The 22057-nt window shown below is 43.0% G+C and overlaps 1 protein-coding gene across 4 annotated transcripts in view; it reads right to left on the bottom strand.

The window, feature by feature from the left end:
* Positions 1-408: 408 nt before the first annotated feature.
* The window catches only part of TRIT1 (tRNA isopentenyltransferase 1), a 50184-nt gene continuing 28535 nt past the window's right edge, over positions 409-22057 (bottom strand). The window contains exons 3-12 of one of the 4 annotated variants that reach the window (XM_046024553.1): positions 20113-20211; positions 19256-19398; positions 16663-16805; positions 14796-14907; positions 14314-14426; positions 13987-14064; positions 10610-10719; positions 10167-10284; positions 7330-7527; positions 409-1395 (exon numbers count right to left, since the gene is read on the bottom strand). In XM_046024553.1, coding sequence (XP_045880509.1) covers positions 7358-7527; positions 10167-10284; positions 10610-10719; positions 13987-14064; positions 14314-14426; positions 14796-14907; positions 16663-16805; positions 19256-19398; positions 20113-20211 — 1086 coding nt within the window. In that variant the 3' untranslated portion in view covers positions 409-1395; positions 7330-7357. Of the gene's footprint in view, positions 1396-5152; positions 5695-6686; positions 7528-10166; positions 10285-10609; positions 10720-13986; positions 14065-14313; positions 14427-14795; positions 14908-16662; positions 16806-19255; positions 19399-20112; positions 20212-22057 lie in introns of those variants that run through there. The other 3 variants (XM_046024542.1, XM_046024533.1, XM_046024564.1) reach the window with 3 other exon arrangements.

Raw genomic sequence — 22057 nt, 5'->3', positions numbered from 1 at the left:
AGCAAATGAGCTAAGCCATGAAGAAATCATATGTGTTAAAAAAACAACAAGGGCCCTGGCTGGTTCATCCACTGGAGATATGACTCTTGATGTCAGGGTCGTGAGTTCAAGCTCCACAATTGGGTATTTTTTTTTTTTTTTAAAGATTTTATTTATTTATTTGACAGAGATCAGAAGTAGGCAGAGAGGCAGGCAGAGAGAAAGGGGGAAGCAGGCTCCCTGCTGAGCAGAGAGTCCGATGAGGGGCTCGATCCTGGGACCCTGGGATCACGACCTGAGCCAAAGGCAGAGGCTTAACCCACTGAGCCACCCAGGCACCCAAAAAAAATTTTTTTTAATTAAAAAAGAAAACAGTAACAACATCTAGTAAATGGTAGACAATACGTGAGGCACCATTTTAGGCCATGAGCGTTGTGGATAACCAACCTAATCAGTTTTAACTTAGAGCTTGACCTGGTAACTTCTGGGAACTGACATGACACCATAAACCAACACTTCAGGATATTAACGATTTTTCCACACGAAGCAAATAAATCCAATTTATACCCACCATTTACTGAGCACTGCATTGCCAGTAAATGGCAACAACTATGATGTTTTCAAAAGGACCTCATTTAATCCTTAGGATGTCCTCTGGAATGGAGGCAATAACTCCATTTTATATATAAGTAAACTCAGGCTGCTTGAGCAATTTTCCCAAGGTCACAGAGACAGCATACTGGATAATAAAGTGTTCCTATCAAATAGCAGTTTTGGTTTCCTTTCTTTTCCCCCCACATAAACAGGAGTCCGCAGGTAGGTAGTTGCAGCCCGTAGTTCAGTTACTCCGCAACGCCATCAAAATACCTCTCACTCCTCTCCACCATCTTGAAAGCATTCGCCATTTGGCCCTGTGGCTCCTGCAGTCTCTCGTTCCTTAGGACACTTTTCAAACCCATTTTTAAAAATCTCACCGGCCAAGATTTTGTCCAGCTTTACTTTCTGAAGTATTTCAGCAGTCAGCTCATACAGCTCACTGATTTCACAGATGGGGAAATAGATCTGCCCCTAGCAAGATAGCAAAGCTAATTAGTTACACCAGCCTGGAGTCCGGGGCTCTTTCCGGGATACAAGCATTTAGTGGAGACTGCAAGTTGCCCACCAAAATCTGTTCTCCCATTTTTTCTTGGCACATGGCTTGGCTGCATTTCTCAGCCTCCTCTGCAGGTAGGTGCGGACAGCCATGACTAAGTTCTTGCCAAAGGAAAGTGCAAGGTATGTGTGCTACTGCAGAGTCCAGGCCTTAAGGCTTCCGGTGTCTCCTCGGTGCTGTTTTCTCTTCCCATTTCCTCTTCCCACCAGTGATGACCTCGCTTCACTCATGCAGATGATAAAATGACAATGCCCACCCAGAGGCTGGAGAAGCAACATGATATAAGGAACCTGTCCATGTCCCTGAATGACTGCTTGGAGCACAGCTGCCCCACTGACCTGGACCGCTCACTTCAGAAAAGTTAACCCCCCCACCCAAGAGTTGTGTGAAAAAGAAACAAACTTCTTTGTTCCTTAAGCCACTGTATTGTTGAGCTTCTTTGTTATAGCAGCTTGGCCTTTTATCCTAACTAATACAACCATGCAGCTTCCTTTGTGCGTATTCAGAATAGCTTTACAAGTGACCCGTTAGCCATCTTTTTAGAAAATAGCCCTAACTGCCCAAGCATGTGATAAATACTGAAATTCCTTCCTCTGGCTGCTATCTCAAGATCTTCTTCATCCTGGTTAAGGTTATTTAATGATTAAAACAGATCATTTATGTAGAGACCTACTTAACTTTTAGGCTTTTATGTAATTACTTCAACAAATACTTGATTCTCCACATGTTGGGGATACACAGACAGGTTACTATATTCATAAAAGCTTGCCTTCTAGTGTTTTTTTGTTGGTGGTATTTTTAATGTCATGTTTTAAGCAGAAAAACCTCTCTGTAGGAACTGAGGCTAAGAATACAGTTACTGAGGGTTACAAAGGATCAAACCACGTACCTGGCCTATAGATGAACTGTTTTCCTGCTTGGCCCTAAAAATCAAGCAAAATATTTTAAAGACTAAGAATCCAGCTCTCTGATATTCAGAGTTGAAGTACTTCCTACCCACTTAAAAACAGCATTGCCTTGGGTGCCTGGATGGCTCAGTGGGTTAAACCGCTGCCTTCGGCTCAGGTCATAATCTCAGGGTCCTGGGATCGAGTCCCACATCGGGCTCTCTGCTCTCTGCTCAGCAGGGAGCCTGCTTCCCTCTCTCTTTCTCTCTGCCTGCCTTTCTGCCTACTTGTGATCTCTCTCTCTCGCTGTCAAATAAATAAATAAAATCTTTAAAAAAAAAAAAAACAACAAAGAACAGCATTGCCTTAACTATCATTAGTGTAGAGCCTAGTTAAGATTTTTACCTTCTTTTTTGACCTTATCTCAATAAAACTGGGGCAAAAAAAATTTTTACTAACAAAGGTAGGTGGACCAGATAGCTTGCTGAGTGCTGGAATCAATTGCCAAAGCCATTTAGAGAGCACTGCTGTGGACTGGAGACTCTGAGCACCTGGATCAAAGGGATTGGCTTGTCTAGGGATTAGCTGAGGCCAGATGGTACAAAATGGCACTCCTCACCCTCCATCCAGGCTGAACAGATAGCCCAGAGCTGGTCTCCCTGGTCCTTTCCAGCTCTCAAATGAGATCTGGAATGAGATATTTAGTAACAGTAACAGAGGGAAGTGGAGCTTTGTCCTGGCTTTGCCACAACCTGCTCCAGGGCTATGGAACATCCATGTTCGGGACTTGCTTTCCCATCTGCACAAGAAGGTGCTGAGGATCCTTTCATCCTTTTATTTATGACAATCACTAGGAAGAACTACTTTCCTTCCTTACACTCAACAGCAAGATCATTCAGAAGACAGCTGGCAGAGAAGGGGAAATCTACCTCAATGCAGGGCCTCAGACTGGGGCACCAAGCTGATTTCTAATGAGTGTTCCTCTTCCCTACACTCCCTGCTGATGGTGAAGGAATTAATCTTGTTGAATTTAGTTTCTAAGAACAGAGGGCGCAACTACAGTGCCTTAAATTTCGTAGGTACTTCATAAATATAGGGCATTTGGATTTCTTTCTTTCAGGAAATTCCTGATTTCCAATTGCCACAGAGATAGCAGTGATTCAATGAGAAGCTGCTGCTCCAGGTATTTCAGGTGAAAGGATTAAAAGCTTTTGGAGGAGGGATTATTAAAACTAGTTTTTCCTGCTTCTCCACTGAAACTTTTTTTAAAGCTTTAAAATACATTTAGTGACTTAAGTGAAGAGCATTTCAGAGACGAAGGCTCCTCCTAAAATTACAGGCGGCTTAACAGTGCCTCAGCCCGGGCCGGCTGCTCCGTGCTGTGCTCCTGGGCCCAGTCCCTCTGCCTGCTGGTTACTGGGGAGAGAAACAGCCTCTCCCTCCCAGGACTATGTGAGAAGAGACAGTATATAACGCGCTCGGTCCTATTTGACTCATAGTTAAGTATCCGTCCCCACTTCCAGTGGGAAGATGTGACCTCTGCTCTGTTAGGTCCAGAAGTAGTTAATGTAAAACTGACTGGGAAAACTATATTATGTTCCATGTAAAGAACAACATGGGGTGGATACAAAGATAATTTCTCCTTTGGCTTAGAAAAATGTATTCTTGAAATTCAAAGTCATTAAAAATGAATAAAGCTCAATAAAATTCAAGGGGTCCAGGATATCCCACCCACAGAGTGCGGAAGGAGGAGAAGCCACTGAAGTCATGTTGAGAACCTCAGCTTTCCTGGTCACGCCGTACCGTATCTGCAGACCTGGCTCCAAACCCCGAGCTAGCATCATGCTGTGCCCTGTTGTGTCATGTGCCTTCCCCCAACGCATGCACACACTCCCACACACCAAGGGGGTGGGGCGCAGGGCTTTGAATTATTTGCTCTTACAGCAAGTGTGATTTCTTTGCAGCCTTATTACAGCTATAATTCGATAATTATTTAATCAGTGTGGACTTTCTGGATCACCACTGTAGCCTCTGAGTCTGGCAAAGCACCAAGGATATGGTAAGTTCTGAGGTATCTGCTGGCTGAACGAATGGGCTGGCCATAGCTTAAGAATTTGTCAGAGACTGGTTTGGGTCTAATCCCTAGCATCTGAATGAAGTTCAGTGTATGATGTAAGTGAACGCTGCTGGAGTTAACTGGGGAATCTAGCGTAAATGGTTAAGGCCCAACACAAGAGACCTGACAGAGGTGGCAGGAGAAATCCATGCACACCCAGATGCTGCTTACAGGGGAGGTGACAGATGCAGAGTATGTGCTAAAGGCTATCTTTTGGGTAAGAGGTGGTGGTGGGGGTACATATTTCTATTTGTTCATTTTTGCATTAAAAAACTCTTGAGGGGGGCGCCTGGGTGGCTCAGTGGATTAAGCGGCTGCCTTCGGCTCAGGTCATGATCCCAGAGTCCTGGGATCAAGCCCCGCATCGGGCTCTCTGCTCCGCAGGGAGCAGAGAGCCTGCTTCCTCCTCTCTCTCTGCCTGCTTCTCTGCCTACTTGTGATCTCTCTCCCTGTCAAATTAAAAAAAAAAAAAAAAACCTCTTGAGGGCCCCCTGGGTGGCTCAGTCGTTAAGCATCTGCCTTTGGCTCAGGTCATGATCCCAGGGTCCTGGGACTGAGCCCCGCATCAGGGTCCCTGCTCAGCGGGGAGCTTGCTTCTCTGTCAAATAAATAAATAAAATCCTTTAAATAAATAAATACTCTTGAGAGAGATAAAAAACTAGTAAGTATCCACTTGGGGAGAAGGAGACAGAGACGGGAGTGACATTTCTCAAAGAAATGTCTTTTTTTTTTTTTTTAAAGATTTTATTTAGAGGCACCCAGGTGGGTCAGTTGGTTGGGCGTCTGCCTTCCTCCCAGGTCAAGATCCTCTCAGGGTCCTGGCATGGAGCCCCACGTCAGGCTCCATGCTCGGTGGGGAATCTGCATTTCCCTCTGCCCCGTCCCCCCCGCCACTCCCTGCTTGTGCTTTCAAATACAAAACTTTTTTTTTTTTTTAATAAAGATTTTATTTATTTCAGAGATAGAGCGGAGAGCCACCTAGGGGTCCCTCGATGAATGTCTTTTGATATCATTTTGAATTTGAACTATGTAAGCAAATTTAGTGAAAAAAAAATGACTTTTAAAAAATGTCAGAAGGAAAAAGAAAAAAAAGGTAAGGCTATGGAATTCAGCACTGTTTTAAAAAAGGTCAGCCAGGATTGATCGTTCTTTACCCTCTCCTCCTACACACAGCTAACCAAGAACTGCTTTTTTTTTTTTTTTTTTAAGATTTTATTTATTTATTTGACAGACAGAGGTTACAAGTAGGCAAGAGAGGCAGGCAGGGAGAGAGAGGAGGAAGCAGGCTCTCTGAGGAGCAGAGAGCCCGATGTGGGGCTCGATCCCAGGACCCTGGGATCATGACCTGAGCCGAAAGCAGAGGCTTTAGCCCACTGAGCCACCCAGGCGCCCCCCAAGAACTGCTTTTTAAGGTCCAGCAGAAATGCTCCTTCTTCCATGATCCTCTTCCCCTCGTCCCTCCCCTCCAAAGTATAATACACAAAGTATATACACACCTCTTATGGCTTTAGATATTCTCTTCCCTAGACTGGCTGTTGGTACAGTATGAACAAAGCTCCCTGAAAACAAGAACAACATCTCATTTTATCTCCATTTTCCCTCTAGCCTCTCATCTAGTAGATTCTGAATAAATCAAGTATTACTTGAATGAGGTTATGGCTTAATGGATACACCTTGTTTGGGGTGATGAAAAATTTTGGAATTGAGGTGATAGTTGCATAGCATTATGAACATAATTAATGCTGCTGAACTGTAAACACAAAAATGCTTAATTTTATGCTAAATACATACATATACTCAACACTGCTGGAAATCACACATCTCCAATAACCCTCTATGTCTTCCAGGAATAAAGTAAGTGCTCAATAAACATTTGCTAAATAATGACTAGACAGGGGCGCCTGGGTGGCTCAGTCGTTAAGCATTTGCCTTCGACTCAATCCAGGGTGCTGGGATTGAGCCCCGCATCAGGCTTTCTATTTAGTGGGAAGCCTGCTTCTCCCTCTCCCACTCCCCCTGCTTGTGTTCCCTCTCACGCTGTCTCTCTGTCAAATAAATAAATAAAATCTTTAAATCTTTAAAAAAAAAAAAAGACTAGACAGTACGATCATAAGACGAATGTCAAGTTTGAGAAAAGGCTATCATGTTTTTGTTTTGTTTTGTTTTTTACATAGGATCTAAGCCCAGTGTGGAGCCCAACGTAGGACGTGAAGATCAAGACCTGAGCGGAGATCAAGAATAGGTTGCTTTTTTTTTGCCCTTTTTTTTTTAAGATTTTCTTTATTTGACAGAGAGAGAGACGCAGCAAGAGAGGGAACACAAGCAGGGGGAGTGCAAGAGGGAGAAGCAGGCTTCCTGCTGAGCAGGGAGTCATGATGTGGGGCTCGATCCCAGGATCCTGGGATCATGACCCGAGCCGAAGGCAGACGCCCAACGACTGAGCCACCCAGGCGCCCTTAGGATGCTTAACCAACTGAGCCCCCTGGTGCCCCAATGCTATGATGTATGTTGGTTACAGAGACATGGAATATATATATATATATATATATTTAAGGACTAAAGAGACTCCTAGAAACTTTTTCTTTATTTAACTTTTCATAAAAATATAGACTCTTAACTCAATAAAAAGATAGCAGTGATAGTAATTATCACACAGGAGGAGATCAACAAATGTCAGAGTCTTTAGTTTTCAAGCCATATCACGACCACCTCCTTCTCTCCTCAGTGGAATCCAACAACTGGCTGAGTTCACTTAATCATCTCACTGGAGCTGGGCCTTTCCTGCCATTCACCCAAATCCAAACTCCTGATTTGTGGCTCACAATACTTCAGTCATCTTTATAAAAGTGGAAATGAGCTATTTTTAGCCACAGTCAGGGACATAAAACTTCTTTTTTAAGGGATATAGGAAATTCAGGTTTTCATTACCAAAAAGATCCTCAAGTATTAAAAAGTGCAATCTGTGCCTCTTTCAAAAACAGAACCTTTTAGGTTGAAAGAAAAATTCCTTCCCCAAAATCATCATTACCAGGCACATCAGCCAAACAGGGAGCTAACAAGTCCTGCTGTTTCCAGGACGAAGAACACTGAAACTACCCCACTGCAGAAAGAAAATGGTGGGGACTTTCTGCGTAGTACTCCTCAGTCCAGACAGGGACACAGACATAACCCTCCCTCCTGAACTAGGTCCCTACCTGTGCAAAGGCTACTGGACATTTCTCTTTAAACACCAGATTTTAGCACTTTCTCATTCTTCCCTGGGGACCCTTTCACTTCGGGCTCTTTGTCACAGCCTGGAGATATACTGTGACTCTCAATGGTAGCAAGAGCATCCAAGTCCAATCTTCTTCTCTTCCTCAGTTGGTGCAAGTGGGATTTGGATTTTACATGCGCTAAGACAAAACAAAACAAAAACAACTCATTAGAAGTTTCTAGAATCAATCCTAGAAGCATACATAACTAACTATATAATCCTTTTCTTTAATAATAACAGGATCAACACACACTGGTAGAGCTGCGTAGCATTTTTAAGAGAAGGCGAAGTTACATGGCCAGCAAGCTACCATGCAGTCAGTGTATCCTGCTGGGTGCTTTACATCACTAATCCTCACAGCCATCTTGCAGAACAGTATTATTCAGCTCATTTTATACAGGAGGAAACTGGATTTCACCAAAGACTTAGATTTTGTCCAAGGACACACGGCAGGTAAGTTTTTCGGCTCACCTATAGTCCAAAAAGAGACCAAACTTTCCAGAATCAGGGCTCTAGACTCAATTTTCCAGAAGGTGGTTTCTTGTTACAGATAGATTACCTTTCAACTCACTCAGCTAAAAAGTTACAAATCCAAATCCTTGTCTATATTGCAGAACACATGCTCTATCCCACATCACACCTGAGCTGTCCCTGCACTTCTTTCCTGCTCACACAGGTTACCCCCGCTGATCTGATTCCCTCTGCCTGGGTTAGACAAGCCATCTGAATGACTAATCCACAAGGTTCCCATTCTCCAAGGACACAATGCTCCAGAGAGGTAACAGGAAGCATTCTTCTCTGCCGATCCCTTTTTGAGAGCCCACAGAAGCAGTAAAACTGAAAGGTCACTGTTGCCTGATACCAATTTCTGACCTCTTACCATGAAAACTGTTCCCATCCTCATACTAGCTTCTCTTTTTTTCTTTTTCAAGGAAATTTTCTTTGGAAGCCTCTAGCGGCATAGACAACCAGATGAAATTATCTCTGATATCTATTAAAAACATCATTTTAAAGTTTCAAAGCAAAAAACAAGTAAGGAAGAGGTTAGAAGTCAAAGAAAAGTTTACTTGGGGGAAAAAAGTCAGCTTTATTCTCCAGCTAGAGCCTAAGGCAAGAAAGGGCTTCTGGCCTGGCTCTCCATGGCAGCAGGAGATGGGAGCAAGGACTTGACAGATGGCACTATAGAAGGGCTCACACAAGCTAAGCTCACAAAGGCTCACAAATGTTGTTTCTTTAAGGCTATCCCTGAAGGACATTCGACAAACTGAACCACTAAGTTTCCTTTAGAAAAAAAACAATCAGACACTCTCTTTCTCTTCCCCTTTCATCATTATAAACCAACGACAATCGAGGCTTCTTCTGCTGCTTGGGCAAATCACGCCATCCCCAATCTCTGACAATGGAGTTCATTTTGCCAGCATTACCAGTTAACAAAACTAATCATTCTACTGGTTGGTATGGGGAGAAAACTCTATTTCTAGGAGAATCTCATGCAAGGCAGTGCTCTGAACAGGATTCTAGCCACTGGGTCCCTACAAGCCCTACTGTGCTCAAAAGGAGTGAGCCTTAAAAAAATTTCCAAACAGAATGTAAACTCAAGACTTGGGAGGCCCTGGCCCTTTCTGGGCTTTGACTAGAGGACTGCAAGAACCCGACAGGGGAGTTCAGTGTGACTCTGTGGCAGAGGTGAATCCAGGCTCTACTATAGTGAAAAAGAGCCTAAGGTCAGGGCCCATGCTGCTTAGTCAGGAGTACCTTTAAAGAAGACACCACCCTTTGGCCACTTCCTTTATACAAGTCTGACTTTCATAGCATCTTTTTTTTTTTTTTAAGATTTTTTTTAAGGTTTATTTATTTGAAAGAGAGAGTGTGTATGTATGCATGGGGAAGGGGGTGGGGACAGAGTAGCAGCAGCAGGAGAAAATCCCCAAAGCAGACTACCCGCTGAGCACAGTTCATGTCCTGAGCTGAAACCAAGAGTCGGACACTTAACCTACTGAGCCACCCAGGTGCCCCTGCTTTCACAGCTTAACACTTTCCATCACAGCTTTAGCAAACACCACCATTTCAATATATTACCTTAAAAATTACCAAAGAGACCCCATTTTCAAAGACTGTACTCAGGAGGAATAACTGAACCCCCCCCCTCCCCAGCTCTTTCTGCTTTCTTGGTCTCTTGGATGAGTTGGCTGGTTTCCCTTACAATCTCACCTCATCCACACTGAGTTCTAAACATGAAAGGCCAAGAAACTCCTAGAAGGTAGGATCAGGAAAGTCAAAGGAGCTCTGGAAAGTTAACTGCAGATCTCTCAGTATTAAATATCTACTCTAGGGGCCCCTCGGTGGCTCAGCTTAGTTAAGCGTCTGCCCTCAGGTCATGGTCCCAGGGTCCTGGGACTGAGCCCCACATTGGGGGGAGTGGTCCTTACTCAGTGCGGAGCCTGCTTCTCCCTCTCCCTCTGCCTGCTGCTCCCCCTGCTTGTGCTTGTGCTCTCTCTTTTCTATCAAATAAATAAATAAAATCTTAAAAAATAAATAAAATATCTACTCTAGCTGAAGATGGAGCATATATGATCTTCCTTTGAAATTCAGAATACAAAGACAACTCTCCAAAATGGGAAAGTCTCTATGAAATTTGAGTACTTAGGGGCTCTTAGAGGAATCTGGCCATCCCTTTACAAATAAGTAGACTCTGGCATTCAACCCATCAAAGACCTTAAATTTCACAAGGTCACTGTGAGTCACCCTTACAGTTCTCTGTGCCCTTCCCAGACTCACCTGCCCATTCACGGTCCCCAATGATGATTCGATCACAGAGGTCACACATGTGGTAACTTCTCTTGTTCTCCATTTCATTGCATGGCATCTTTACTGGAGCAGCTGCAGGCTTGTGGCCCTGAAAGAACAAGGGAGGGGGGGGGTGGCAGGGTGGGAGAGAAGCAATCGACTCAAAGAGATTTGGATCTCATTCTCTGATATTAAGGGAAGTGGGATTTTCCCAAGATTCCTTTTTCTCATCCCACAGAACAGGTGGACTATAGACAGATTTTAGCAACTTTCTAAATGTGAAAGTAGAAACACAGCCTCCAGGGATCTAAAAGCAGCCAGCTCTTCTGCTCTATGCCATGGAAAAGAAAGCTTGGTTTCCTGCCAACAAGGGTGCCAGCTAAGGAAAGGTCTCTGAAAGCCAGACAATACGCAGTACTGTGATTAATAATCACCTGGATGAAACTTCGCACGATTTCAAGAGCAGGTTCAAGAACAGACTCTTCCCACTTCAAGACATCAGATACTTCTAAGCCATATACTGGGGGGACACTGGGACCAGGTCCTAATGATAACAAAGAGAAATTATGAGAAGTCAGCCTCAAAGACCCCCTCAATTCTGCTCCCAGGACTCCAAAATCCTCAAAGGAAATATAAGGGGCGAAAGGAATAAACATTCTAATCATGCCATTCATTCTAGCCAGAAACACGAACCAAACGACTATATATAATCAAAGAATGACCTAGAAGGTTTACTGATCTGTAGCCAACAAGTCTACCTGAATAATCCAGAGACTTCTAGAGATAGGATCTTCCAGATCAAGCAGAAAAACAGAACAGAGTAACAGCTCTAGTGACAACCATGTGGGCTACAATATGAAGATAGCAAATCAAAGGAGTAAATAAACTAACAGTTTGAAGTAAATGCCTGTTCTAAGTTGCCTATCATCTTACAGTGATGTTCCTCCTGTGGCGAGAGAGTTCACAGCTTTCTTTAGGAACAGACACTAGTCTCAGGTTTGTATATATCCCTTCAGCAGTATGGCATTCATGAAACTTGTTGATACCATAAGGATATTCAGGGACTGAGACAGAAGAATATCTATCAATGAGCCACTAAATCTGAGAACTAGAAAGAAGCCTTGCCTGAAGTAGTTGAGCCCCTTCTTTCAGGAAACAGATCTAGAAGAGTATTCAAGAAACACCCTTTGGTAAATACTTTTGAATTGAGAGATGACTAGGGATAGCCTAGAGTAAAGCTACAGGCATTCTGTCCATTGGAGCCAACACTGTTTAGTCTCTGCTGGAAGCTTCCCCTGTCTATGGACACACTAAACTGCCTTCCATAGCTAGGTCAAGTCAGTTGTCTAAAGGCAAAGAGCATCTCCACATGGACAAAAACATCAAAGTCCTTCGGATGCCAACAGCTGGCAGGTGCTGGCCTTTTGATTGTGCCAACCACAAGTAAGATTCTTCATAAAATGGACTGCGCTGCACCTGCCACCACACGGAAAGGTGAGACTGGGAGGGTGCAGGCAGCATCCACAGCACACCTGGCCTTGGCTAAGCTCTGCACCTGTTTCCAGGCCACTCTATATTTTCCTTTCCCCTCTGAGTCCTTTGTTGGGTTTCTGTGCCCTGTCTAAGCACCTTTCAACAAGTTCTCGGCTCCCAGCTGCTATTTCTGGCTTGGGTCCAAGGCCAAGTTGGGGCGGGGAAGTCCCTCTGGCTTCTTGCCAAAGCCATGTCTCAGCAGACTAGCCCTGGCCAATCACACACAGCTCCTGGTTTACAAGGCAGCTGTGCCTTTCACTCTAGCACCAGGACTGAGCCGGCATACACATGAATGAGGAATGGGGCAGATGATGCACTGTGCCATCAATCCCTCCTGACTCAGAGATGGGGGAGTTATTGTGGCTTTACCAGAGGGGGAAGTCTCAAATCATTACAAAAAACATCTTTTGTTACAGACTAATTGTTAGCCCTGGGGAGAAGAGAAGCTGCACTAGAAATCTGTAGTAGTGAATTTCAGTTGATGCAATTCGATTTCGGTATTAGCTGAAGCCAAGAATTCTCCTATCTGACAGGACATGCAGAGAAAGCAGGGTAAGTAGAAGGAAGTATAAAGAGCCCCTTGGTGCCAGAACTACCCCAGAGAGGCTTGGTCGAGAGTGAGTGTGGGAGAGAGAACTTCACCTATCGGTGGTCAACAACATGGATTGAGATGTTTCTGTTCAGAGACCCTAAAGAGCAGAGGGGAGGCCTCAGCTGTCCTTACCTATAACTGAAAGCAGAAATCTAACAGCAAAAGGCAAACAGGAGATGATTCAGAAGCATATTTAAGAAGTGTCCATGGGGGGGGGTCCTGGGTGGCTCAGTGGGTTAATCCTCTGCCTTCAGCTCAGGTCATGATCTCGGAGTCCTGGGATCAAGCCCCACATTGGGTTCTCTGCTCAGCAGGGAGCCTGCTTCCCCCTCTCTCTCTGCCTGCCTCTCTGCCTACTTGTGATTTCTCTCTTTCTGTCAAATAAATAAATAAAACCTTTAAAAAAAAAGAATTAACTCCCTTCTAGTTTCTACCCACTTTTGGGAAAAAAAAAAAAAAAAAAAAGAAGTGTCCATGGGCGCCTGGGTGCCTCAGTGGGTTAAAGCCTCTGCCTTCGGCTCAGGTCATGATCCCAGGGTCCTGGGATCGAGCTCCGCATGAGATTCTCTGCTCAGCGGGGAGCCTGCTTCCCTTCCTCTCCCTCTGCCTGCCTCTCTGCCTACTTGTGATCTCTGTCTGTCAGATAAATAAATAAAATCTTAAAAAAAAAAAAAAAAAAAGAAGTGTCCATAAGATAAAGTTGGTGTTTCACTTAATCTCTTTTAAGGTAATCTCTTTTTAGCTCATAACCACAATTTCTTATCTGAGGCCCAATACCAATGCTGTCTAGCTAAAGTTATGGCTACAGGAAACAAGAAGAGTACTAAAAAGTACAATGTGTGTGTGTGGGGGGGGGTGTCAGGCCTGTAATCAATACTGCTTATTCAGCTGGCAGATTTTTGGCAATATATTTAACTTCCTAAAGCCTCCTTTGCCTTATCTACAAAAAAAAAAAAAAAAAGAATAACACCTACCTCACAGGCTCAGTAATATATGTATAGCATGAAATTTAGTGTCAAAGACACAGAACAAGGTCAAATGAAGGAGAATTCCCTTCCCTGTTCCTTAAAAGTGCTGTTCAATTGAAGGCAAAGCTGCAGCACTCTGGAAGCACCACGTACAGGAAAGTGAAGGCAACGCTGGGAGCACGGGTGTAGGTTTGACTTTTACAACTGCTCATCTGGTCTAAGAACCATTTTCTTTCTTTCTCTCTTTACTCTTTCTTTCTTTCTTTTTTTTTTATGTAATCTCTACACCCAGCATGGGACCCAAACTCACGACCCCTGAGATCAAGAGTCACATGCTCTTCCAACTGAGCCAGCCAGATGCCCGAGAACCACGTGAATTAGGAAAGCCTCCCTAAAGAACTCTGACTGCACTTCCTGTACAAAATCTGAAGCTGAAGTCACCCTTGAGCACCAACTCTATGGAGGTGTTGCTAGTATGCTCTTACCTGTCTGTAGCTACCACCCGGATGTTCAACTCCTCACTGGAAAGGTTTCATTTGTTTTCTGATACATTATGAAGAAGTATCCTGCACAGTCTTTGATGCAGTAGACCCTCTCCCAGATCAGGTCCCCAAAGCTTAGGACAGGTCCAGAAACTAAAGTTCCTTTTCTGGGTGAGCAAAGGATCTAAATTCTACTGGAAATGGACCCAAGGGATAAGGAAAAACACGAGACTTACTGCTCAAAAAACGGTTTTTAACCCATCGGTTTTGCTTCCGGGCATATCTCTTAGTCACTTGTTTCAGAGACTCAATACCTGAAAGACAAGGTAGATATCTAAGAACCTCTAAGTTCTGACCCAGCCAAAAGGCAAGCCCTCCCAGCCCAGCAGAAGAGAAAATCAACCATAGCAGCACACTGGAGTACACTTGGTAGACAAAAATCTCAATTCTGAGTTGAAGGCCATTTGGGACTCTTCTGGCCTCAGCTCCTTCTCAGACCATACCAGCGGCGCACTCTGCCACCCAAAGATGTCCAAGACTAGGTTAGATGGAAGAATTCACACCTTTCTTTAGGAGCTGGTTACTAGTCTCTGGTGTGCATTTTCCCTCAGTGACCAGGTACTCGTGAAATTCCTTGAAGCCAATGGATTGGAAGATACCATGCTGATAGTCCTGGCTGGGAACAGGAGAGCATCAGCAGATGAGCCACTGCATCTGAGAGGGCTTAGAGAAGATCTAGCTGAGCCATTTCATCTCAAAGATGAGAAACTGAGATCCTCAACAGTTACAGCTTCTCTAGACTCCTTCTTCCACCACCCCCCACCAGCTCCCTGGTTAGTTCTCTTGAAAATTTATTCCTAGGAATATCTGACAGATTAGAAAAATGCAACTGTAACAAGTACACCAGACTGCCTTCCAACAAGCCTTGCCAATGCCAAGGACAAAGGCTAATATACAAGTAGATCCAAAGCCAGTATTACATTTATGGTCTTCTGACCGAAAGCAAGGGAGGGAGAGTGGGTCAAAGAAATGGCCAAATCCTCACCTATTTTCTTCAACTTTCTTCTGATTATAGCGTCTGTGAAAATCTCTTAGTTCATCCAAGAGCCCAGCAGCAAGCATGTCATCCACCCTCTTATCCAAGCGCTCATCTAGAACTTCAATCACATTAGCCCATCAACCAGGAAGCCTGTTGTAGGTGGCCCACTAGACACTTACATGATGAATGGACAGGCTGCCACAAGAAATACATTTGTTCAAATGGAAGAAAGGTTCAGAGTCCAAAGATTATAGAATAATTCATATTATATATGTCATATTTAAGATCGCACTTCAATAAAAACAGCCAAAACGAACCACAGGTCTTATTATATAAACAGAAAACATACAGTTAACAGCTATTAGGAAGGACAAATATTTTATTATGGAATGTATATTCATTGTTTACTTTAGAGGTGGCTGAGAGACCCCTTGGTTATCCTTCTTCCTTTTTTCCATAATATTTGTTACTCTAGCTTCGTGTTCTTTTACATTTAAGAACTTTCAGATGACACCACAGATAGAACAAAGAACTTTAATCCAAAGCCATCCTAGGTACATCTTGAACTACTGAGCCAGACAAAGGAGCAGAGTCAGGGGTCATAATCATTCGGATGTTATGGTCAAACTTTATTATGACCAAAGGCGGTTGTCAGCTTTATTATGAATCAGATTCCATTATTTTATGCTGAACTGCAATACATGTTCTTATTCACAAAAATTTCATTTAAAAAACTACTTACGATGAACTTGCACATGACATCAATTTAACAAATTTTCACCATTTCAACCACGCTCTATACTTCTTAGCCTGCAATAACAGTAACCTCTTATTCTATATTCCTAAAAAGTCTGTTTATCAAGGACTCATCACATGTATGCGTATCTGACCACTTTGTATGTTGTAATTCATCTAATCCTCAATACATATATGTACTATTATTGTTAATAGTATCATTAATTCCACTTTACAGAAGAGAAAATTGGGGCACAGGAATGTTAACTAACTTGCCTTGAAACTCACACAGCTAGAAGACGGTGGAGCAGGAATCTGAATCCAGGCAGTTTGGCTCATAGACCGTGTTCTTAATCGCTACAATATGCTGCCTATTCACATACAGACCAGCCCACAGGTTACCCTTAAAAATGGATATCCCTTCTCTGTGGCCTCACGGTACTTTCTAACCCAGCATTTAGCACAATGTAGTAGCTATCTTTGTTTGCTGCACCACTAGACTGGGAGCTCCTAAAAACCAGGCACAGTCTCACATTTATCTCTGAAATCCAAGTAACTATTGCAGCATACCAGCACTTCATCGAATGCTTACTGAATGTTAGCTGGATGGAGAAGTTAATACTATGACAAGGCATTATCATCCTTTACCAAAAAAAAAAAAAAAAACAAAAAAACCACAAAACCATAATCAGGCTAACCATCATACCCATTTTTCAGGTTTGCAGCTTCTGCTGCTTCTAGAATCATCAGTGATGCAGCTTCCACCCAGCCAACCAGGGATCAGACCTCCTTCCTCAAAGCCTTCCTTCTCTTTCTCTTCAGACCTTCCCTGGATGGCAGTCTCTTACCCATCCCACCCATCTCCTCTTATCCCATCCTTGGTATCTTATCCTAGTGCCAGGGGCACCTACTTCCCTTTCCAGACAGATAGCTAAGGGAAAGGCACTGTGCCTTAATAAGTTAATGAATCATGGTAATTATAGAATTAAGAGCGAACACTTGTTTAGTGCTTATTAAGACCCACTCATGGTTCTGGGCATTATATATATATATATATATATATATATATATATATATATATATATATATAAAATAAGCTCTATTTCAGATGGACTCTAAGGCATCAAAGGGCTTTTACCTGTCTGGTCAGCATGAAGCCAGAGAATGCAAAGGTTAGGGAACTTCAGAGGGCCTCCAAGGGGACCACCACCTTCCTCTGCATGTTGACGATGAAGAAATTCACTATGAGAGATTCCCGTTTCTTCAAACACTTGCAAGCTCCTAAGTCATTTAAAGGGGTGGGGGAAGGGAACACACCCATAAAAACCATTAGAAAATACTGATTCTCAAATGAAACAAGGAGAGAGGCTATTTATTACAGAACACCTCTTTCTCATTTTCACTGTATAAGCTCCTGAAGCCATGAAGGTCTGTGGTTATTCCAATCCTACAGCTACTCGGAAAACAGTCCCAAAGAAAACTTTAGGTCAAGTAAGAATAATACTATTCTTCTAAACATACATTAACTTTTCTAAACTCAGGTTCAAAAACAGCAGGCTTCTTCCACACAAACAGAATGGGACTCACTCACCATCAGGTAAGCAGTAAAAGAGCTTATTTGGGAGACTGTTACAAGTCAGCAAGTCCAGTCTCGCTAGAACACCTTTCCCACAGTACAGAAGTATGTCGTATATCCAGCTCATCAACTTTTTTTACATAGGTCTAGAATTAACGAAGAACACTTCTGATTTGGTCCTCTACTAGCACAAAGACCACTGAAGAAAGAACTCACATACTTACTCTTCAGCCACCTCCACTCTGTCTGCCTCTATTAGTTATGCAGCCTTAGGTAACACAACTCTCAAATCTACACGCCACCACTCTGGGTGACTGCAACTTATTAATTCAGCTTGAAAGTGATCTTTCCCTCCCGACCCAATTCTACTTCCTGAAACTACTAACACAAGAGTAGAGACCCTTCTCTTTCCATACCACTGGTCACTCAAAGAGGACCTATGAGGAAAAATCGTGGTAACAGATAATCTCATTATCTGGAGGTTAGGAAACAGTCTCAAAATAAAAGAAAAATGAGGGACACCTGGTTGGCTCAGGCAGTTGAGCGCTGGCCTTTAGCTCAGGTTGTGATCCTGGGGTCCTAGGATCGAGCCCTGGATTGGGCTCCCTGTTCTGTGGCAGTCTGCTTCTCCCTCAGCCCGTCCACCCCCACCCCTTGCTTGTGCTCTTTCTCTCTCAAATGAATAAATAAAAACCTTAAAAAAAAAAAGGGAAAAGAAAAGAAAGATGAACAAAGTCTTCCAGTCCTCTCCAAAGAAGGGACTCTAGAACGCTTCTTCAGAGGCTACTGACTCTAAGACCCAATTCTTGGCACATTACTAGTTTATAAGAGAGGTGATAAGATAAAACTCATTAGTAAAAAGAGACGATGGGGAGCCTGGGTGGCTCAGTCAGTTAAGCACCACGATCAGGGCATAATCCCAAGGTCCTGGGATTGAGGCCCACATGAGGCTCCCTGCTCAGTGGGGAGGGCAGTGGGGAGCCTGCTTTTCCTCTCCCTCTGTCTGCTCTGCCGCTGCCTCTCCTGCTTGTGCTCTCTCTTGCTCTGATAAATAAATAAAATCTTTTTTAAAAAATAAATAAATAAAAAGAGAGGGTAATAAAGACCAAACTCTAGAATTACATCATAAAACATTAAAAAAAAATCATTAATGTTCTTGTTCTCCAAAAATTTTTGATCTCTATTAAAATATTTTTTAAAATAAAATGTTTGGACACTGGAAGTATAAATTTCATTTATCTCGAATGTGCATTATCACCTGAGGTGACACTGCTCTGAAGCGGGCAAAAATACCTAGACAGTACAATAGTGTGTGACACTCCAAGGGGCAACCATACCCAAAGAAATATTATTCTTTAGTACTACATTCCATGGAGGACAGGGAGGCAGGGAGGTAGAATTAGCACAAAATTTTCTAAAAAGGCTCTGGGTGTATATGGGAGATAGTGAAAAAGGGTTAAGAAACACTCATCTAGATTATTCATTTGAGTGGACTACTTCATAATCCCTATCAATACCAGATGGTACTCTAGTATTTAATCTGTGTAATCAACCACCCTTCATCAGATCCTCTACCCCACTTCATTAGCTACGGTTTCACTCCCAACACTGCAGAAGAATAAACTTACCACACGAGGCTGCAATTTCAAAACAAACCTAAGAAAACATGACCTTATGAGTTCATTCACCACCTCGCTTTTCCCTTCAAGAAAGCCTCCACATGTGAAGGTGAGCTGGTCTATGAGACAGCTTATAAAATCTACCTCCCACTGGGAAAGCTGCTGGGGCAGAACTCAGCATTGCGCCATCAATTATGAAACTCAAATCACAATGTAAACCAACTGCATGCCAGAAAAAAGTTATATGAAAACTGTTATACAAGCAAAGATCAAATAGAAAATGAAGCACAATTACCTAGGCCCTAGGGAAGACTCCATTGTATTATACATTTTAAATTAACAACAAAGTTGGGTGCAATTATTTATTAAGGGAGTTGGACCAAGGCAGTACCTCAGGGCCTTGCAACCTGTGAGCTGGGAACATACCAGTCTCCATTAACTGCTATTACCAAACTCCTCTCATTACCCAGGTGCACTGAAGAACTGACTGCCCAACTCCAGAGGGACTCAGGCTCAGTGGGCCCAGGCTCTCTTACCTGGCCACTTTGCGCTTGTCATGGGGATGCAGCTTGGCAGCCATTTCTGGGTCCACTTGGCTTAGGCGTTTGTGGAGGACGTGGCCATCCTCCTTTTCAAGCTCTTTCCGGTCAGTCACTTTCTCGGTGCCCATCTCCTGGGGCTATTAAGAGAAGGTTCAGAAGTAAATTTAATTCAACAGTTCAACAAGTACTGCAACAGTGTATATGTCAGGCACTTTGCTAGGAGTTCGGAATACAGAACAGAGAGAAACCAGAAGGTCCTGCCATAGAGTGAGTGAAAGACAGACTGTAGAAAATTCCAATATACTGTGGTAGTGTGGTAAGGCCACAGCACACAAAGGAAGACTTCCTGCTCAGGGAAGTACTCAGGTACCTGCTTCCTTGTCAGAAGTACAAACACAAACAGGGCTAACACATCTGTATTAACATATTCAGGAGTCTAGTCTTCTCAGCAAGTGGCCAGGGTGGACCAGGACTGCCCACACATTACAGTTGGCAAAGTCTCACCCTATGCAATAGCATCTCCGTCAGAAGGATTAGTGTTAGACAACTCACTGATGTACAGATTGTTAAAGCCAAGAAATGCTGAGTCAGACTGATGTACTGTTAACTTACATGAAGATGCTAATTAATTCACAGAGGAGCTTTTTTCCCACACATGGCCCCTGCCCTCAGGCCACCCTGGAGGAGCACACTTCACATATGGAGGTGGCATTTGCTTCGGAATATTAAGTAAGAAAGTTACAGTTGCTGAGTTTAAGAAATAGACAAGAGTCAATCTTCCTCCCACTAAAATTAGCTGGCAAGAAAGAGGAACCCATTTCCTCAGTGACTTACAAGTGAACTAAACATACCTTAGTATTGACAAGAACTTTCCAGAGCAGAGATTCAATGTAATAATTGGTTCCTCCCACGACAATAGGAATTTTGTCTCGGGCAAATATATCTTCAATGTGAATGTTAAGAAAGACATCACAATATTTAATATCAAGAAGAGCATCCTGACTCACTTGGGAAGGAGGTATTAGCAAGAAACCACATTCATTTATTCGTCTGGAGAACAGAGGAGAAAGGGTGGAAACCAAGATGAACTGATATCCATCTTCACTGTTTCCCATGAGTTCTCAGAAGCATTTCCTACTTGCTCTAGAGGGACTTGCACAAACCATATACAGATGCATGATGGTAATTCCTTCCAGTTCTAGAAATTTCTAGGCCTTGCTGCTAAAATTCAAAGCTTGCTTGGTATTCCAAATCAGTTTAATGAGTACAAGCCCAAGGGCGCTCAGAGAACCAAGTGTCAGCTGCTCAGGAAGCCACCAGTGACGTCCATTGTGGGACTGCCTTCTGAGATAAAATACAAGTTGGTTTCTCTATGCCATGGTTCTCAGTCAGAACTGACTGACTCAGTCCCCACCATTATGTGATAGTACTGCACATTTCAGCCCCACTTGAGACTCCACCAGATAAACTGAGAAGCACAGGTTCCAAGGACAAATAGATCTCAATTACCAGATCCAACTCTCTGACAAGTTATCCAGCCTGAGCTTCAGTTTTCTCACCTGTAAAATTCTCCTGAATTCTAAGGAGCATTAAATGTGACAAGGCATATAAATCCCCTACCACGATGCCTGAAATATTTGCTTTCAATTGACTAAGCACTGAATTAACTTGAGCCACTATTGTTTTTATATCCCGGCTATTTTGAATTCTTCTCTTTAGAATCCCTGTTGAACAGATAATTATCTGCTTTATGAAGGGCTTTGCTTCTGAGGATAATTGATAAAAAGAGACTTTCAACCTAGACAAAGACTCATTTATGCATTTCTTCCCTTGCCAGCCTGTCTGTGGGCACAGAGATAGATGACCTCTTTTCTACCAGAAGCCCATGAACCCCAAGAGGTTGGGGTAGGATGAGAAGAAAGCTGTTACCAATCAAGGATCTTAAAGAAGAAACATTCTTTCTCTATTTGTTGTTGTTGGGTTTTTTTTAAGATTTTATTTATTTATTTGAGAGAGACAGAGGGAGAGAGCAAGAGAGAGCCTGGTGAGGGGCAGAGGGAGAAGCAGACTCCTCAGTGAGCAGAGAGCCCAATGCAGGGCTCCATCCCTGGATTCTGGGACCATGACCTAAGACAAAGGCAGACACTTAAGTGACTGAGGCACCCAGGCACCCCTCTCAATTTGTTTTTTAAAAAGAGAAATACTATATTCCTCCTCTTAAGTACAGGAAGCATACAATTACAGTAAATGTAACATAAATTCAAATATATACTATGATTAACAAAGGGAAAGGGAGCAAGGGAAGTAAAAAGGGAAGGGGAAAATGGTGAGATGCCAAAGAGAGAGTGGAAAAGAGGGAAGGAGATGGGATAGGAGATATTTGGTGGGAAAAGGTTTAACTTGTTTGCCTAATCCATGAAACAACTGTGATCCTGAGCAAAACGTTTCTCTCCAGGCCTCTGTATCTAATACCTTACTTAGCCTGTCAAATCAAGGTTAACTGGATACTTCTTAAGGTACTTTCAGTTCTGACATTCTGATTTTAGGTTCTTACCTAAACTCAGAAATCTCCAATTCTGTAAGGGATGTGTCATCCCTTACTGCCCTCTGAAAACACCTTTTTCTATCAGCTCTTTTTGAACAACTAAATTGTCTTAAAGCAACAACATACATTTAGTGGTATGTTTTAATTTGCTAAGGGCTTTCATATATATTATCTCATCTGATACAACTGTCTCGTAAAGCAGGTAAGGCAAGAATTATCTGCATTTTAATCTCTGCCTATTTGATAGGCAA

This window comes from Meles meles, chromosome 1, assembly GCF_922984935.1.
Source record: "Meles meles chromosome 1, mMelMel3.1 paternal haplotype, whole genome shotgun sequence".
Classification (NCBI taxonomy): Eukaryota; Metazoa; Chordata; class Mammalia; order Carnivora; family Mustelidae; genus Meles; species Meles meles.
The sequence above is the reverse complement of the archived record's forward strand: the minus strand, read 5'-3'. Positions and strand labels throughout refer to the sequence as shown.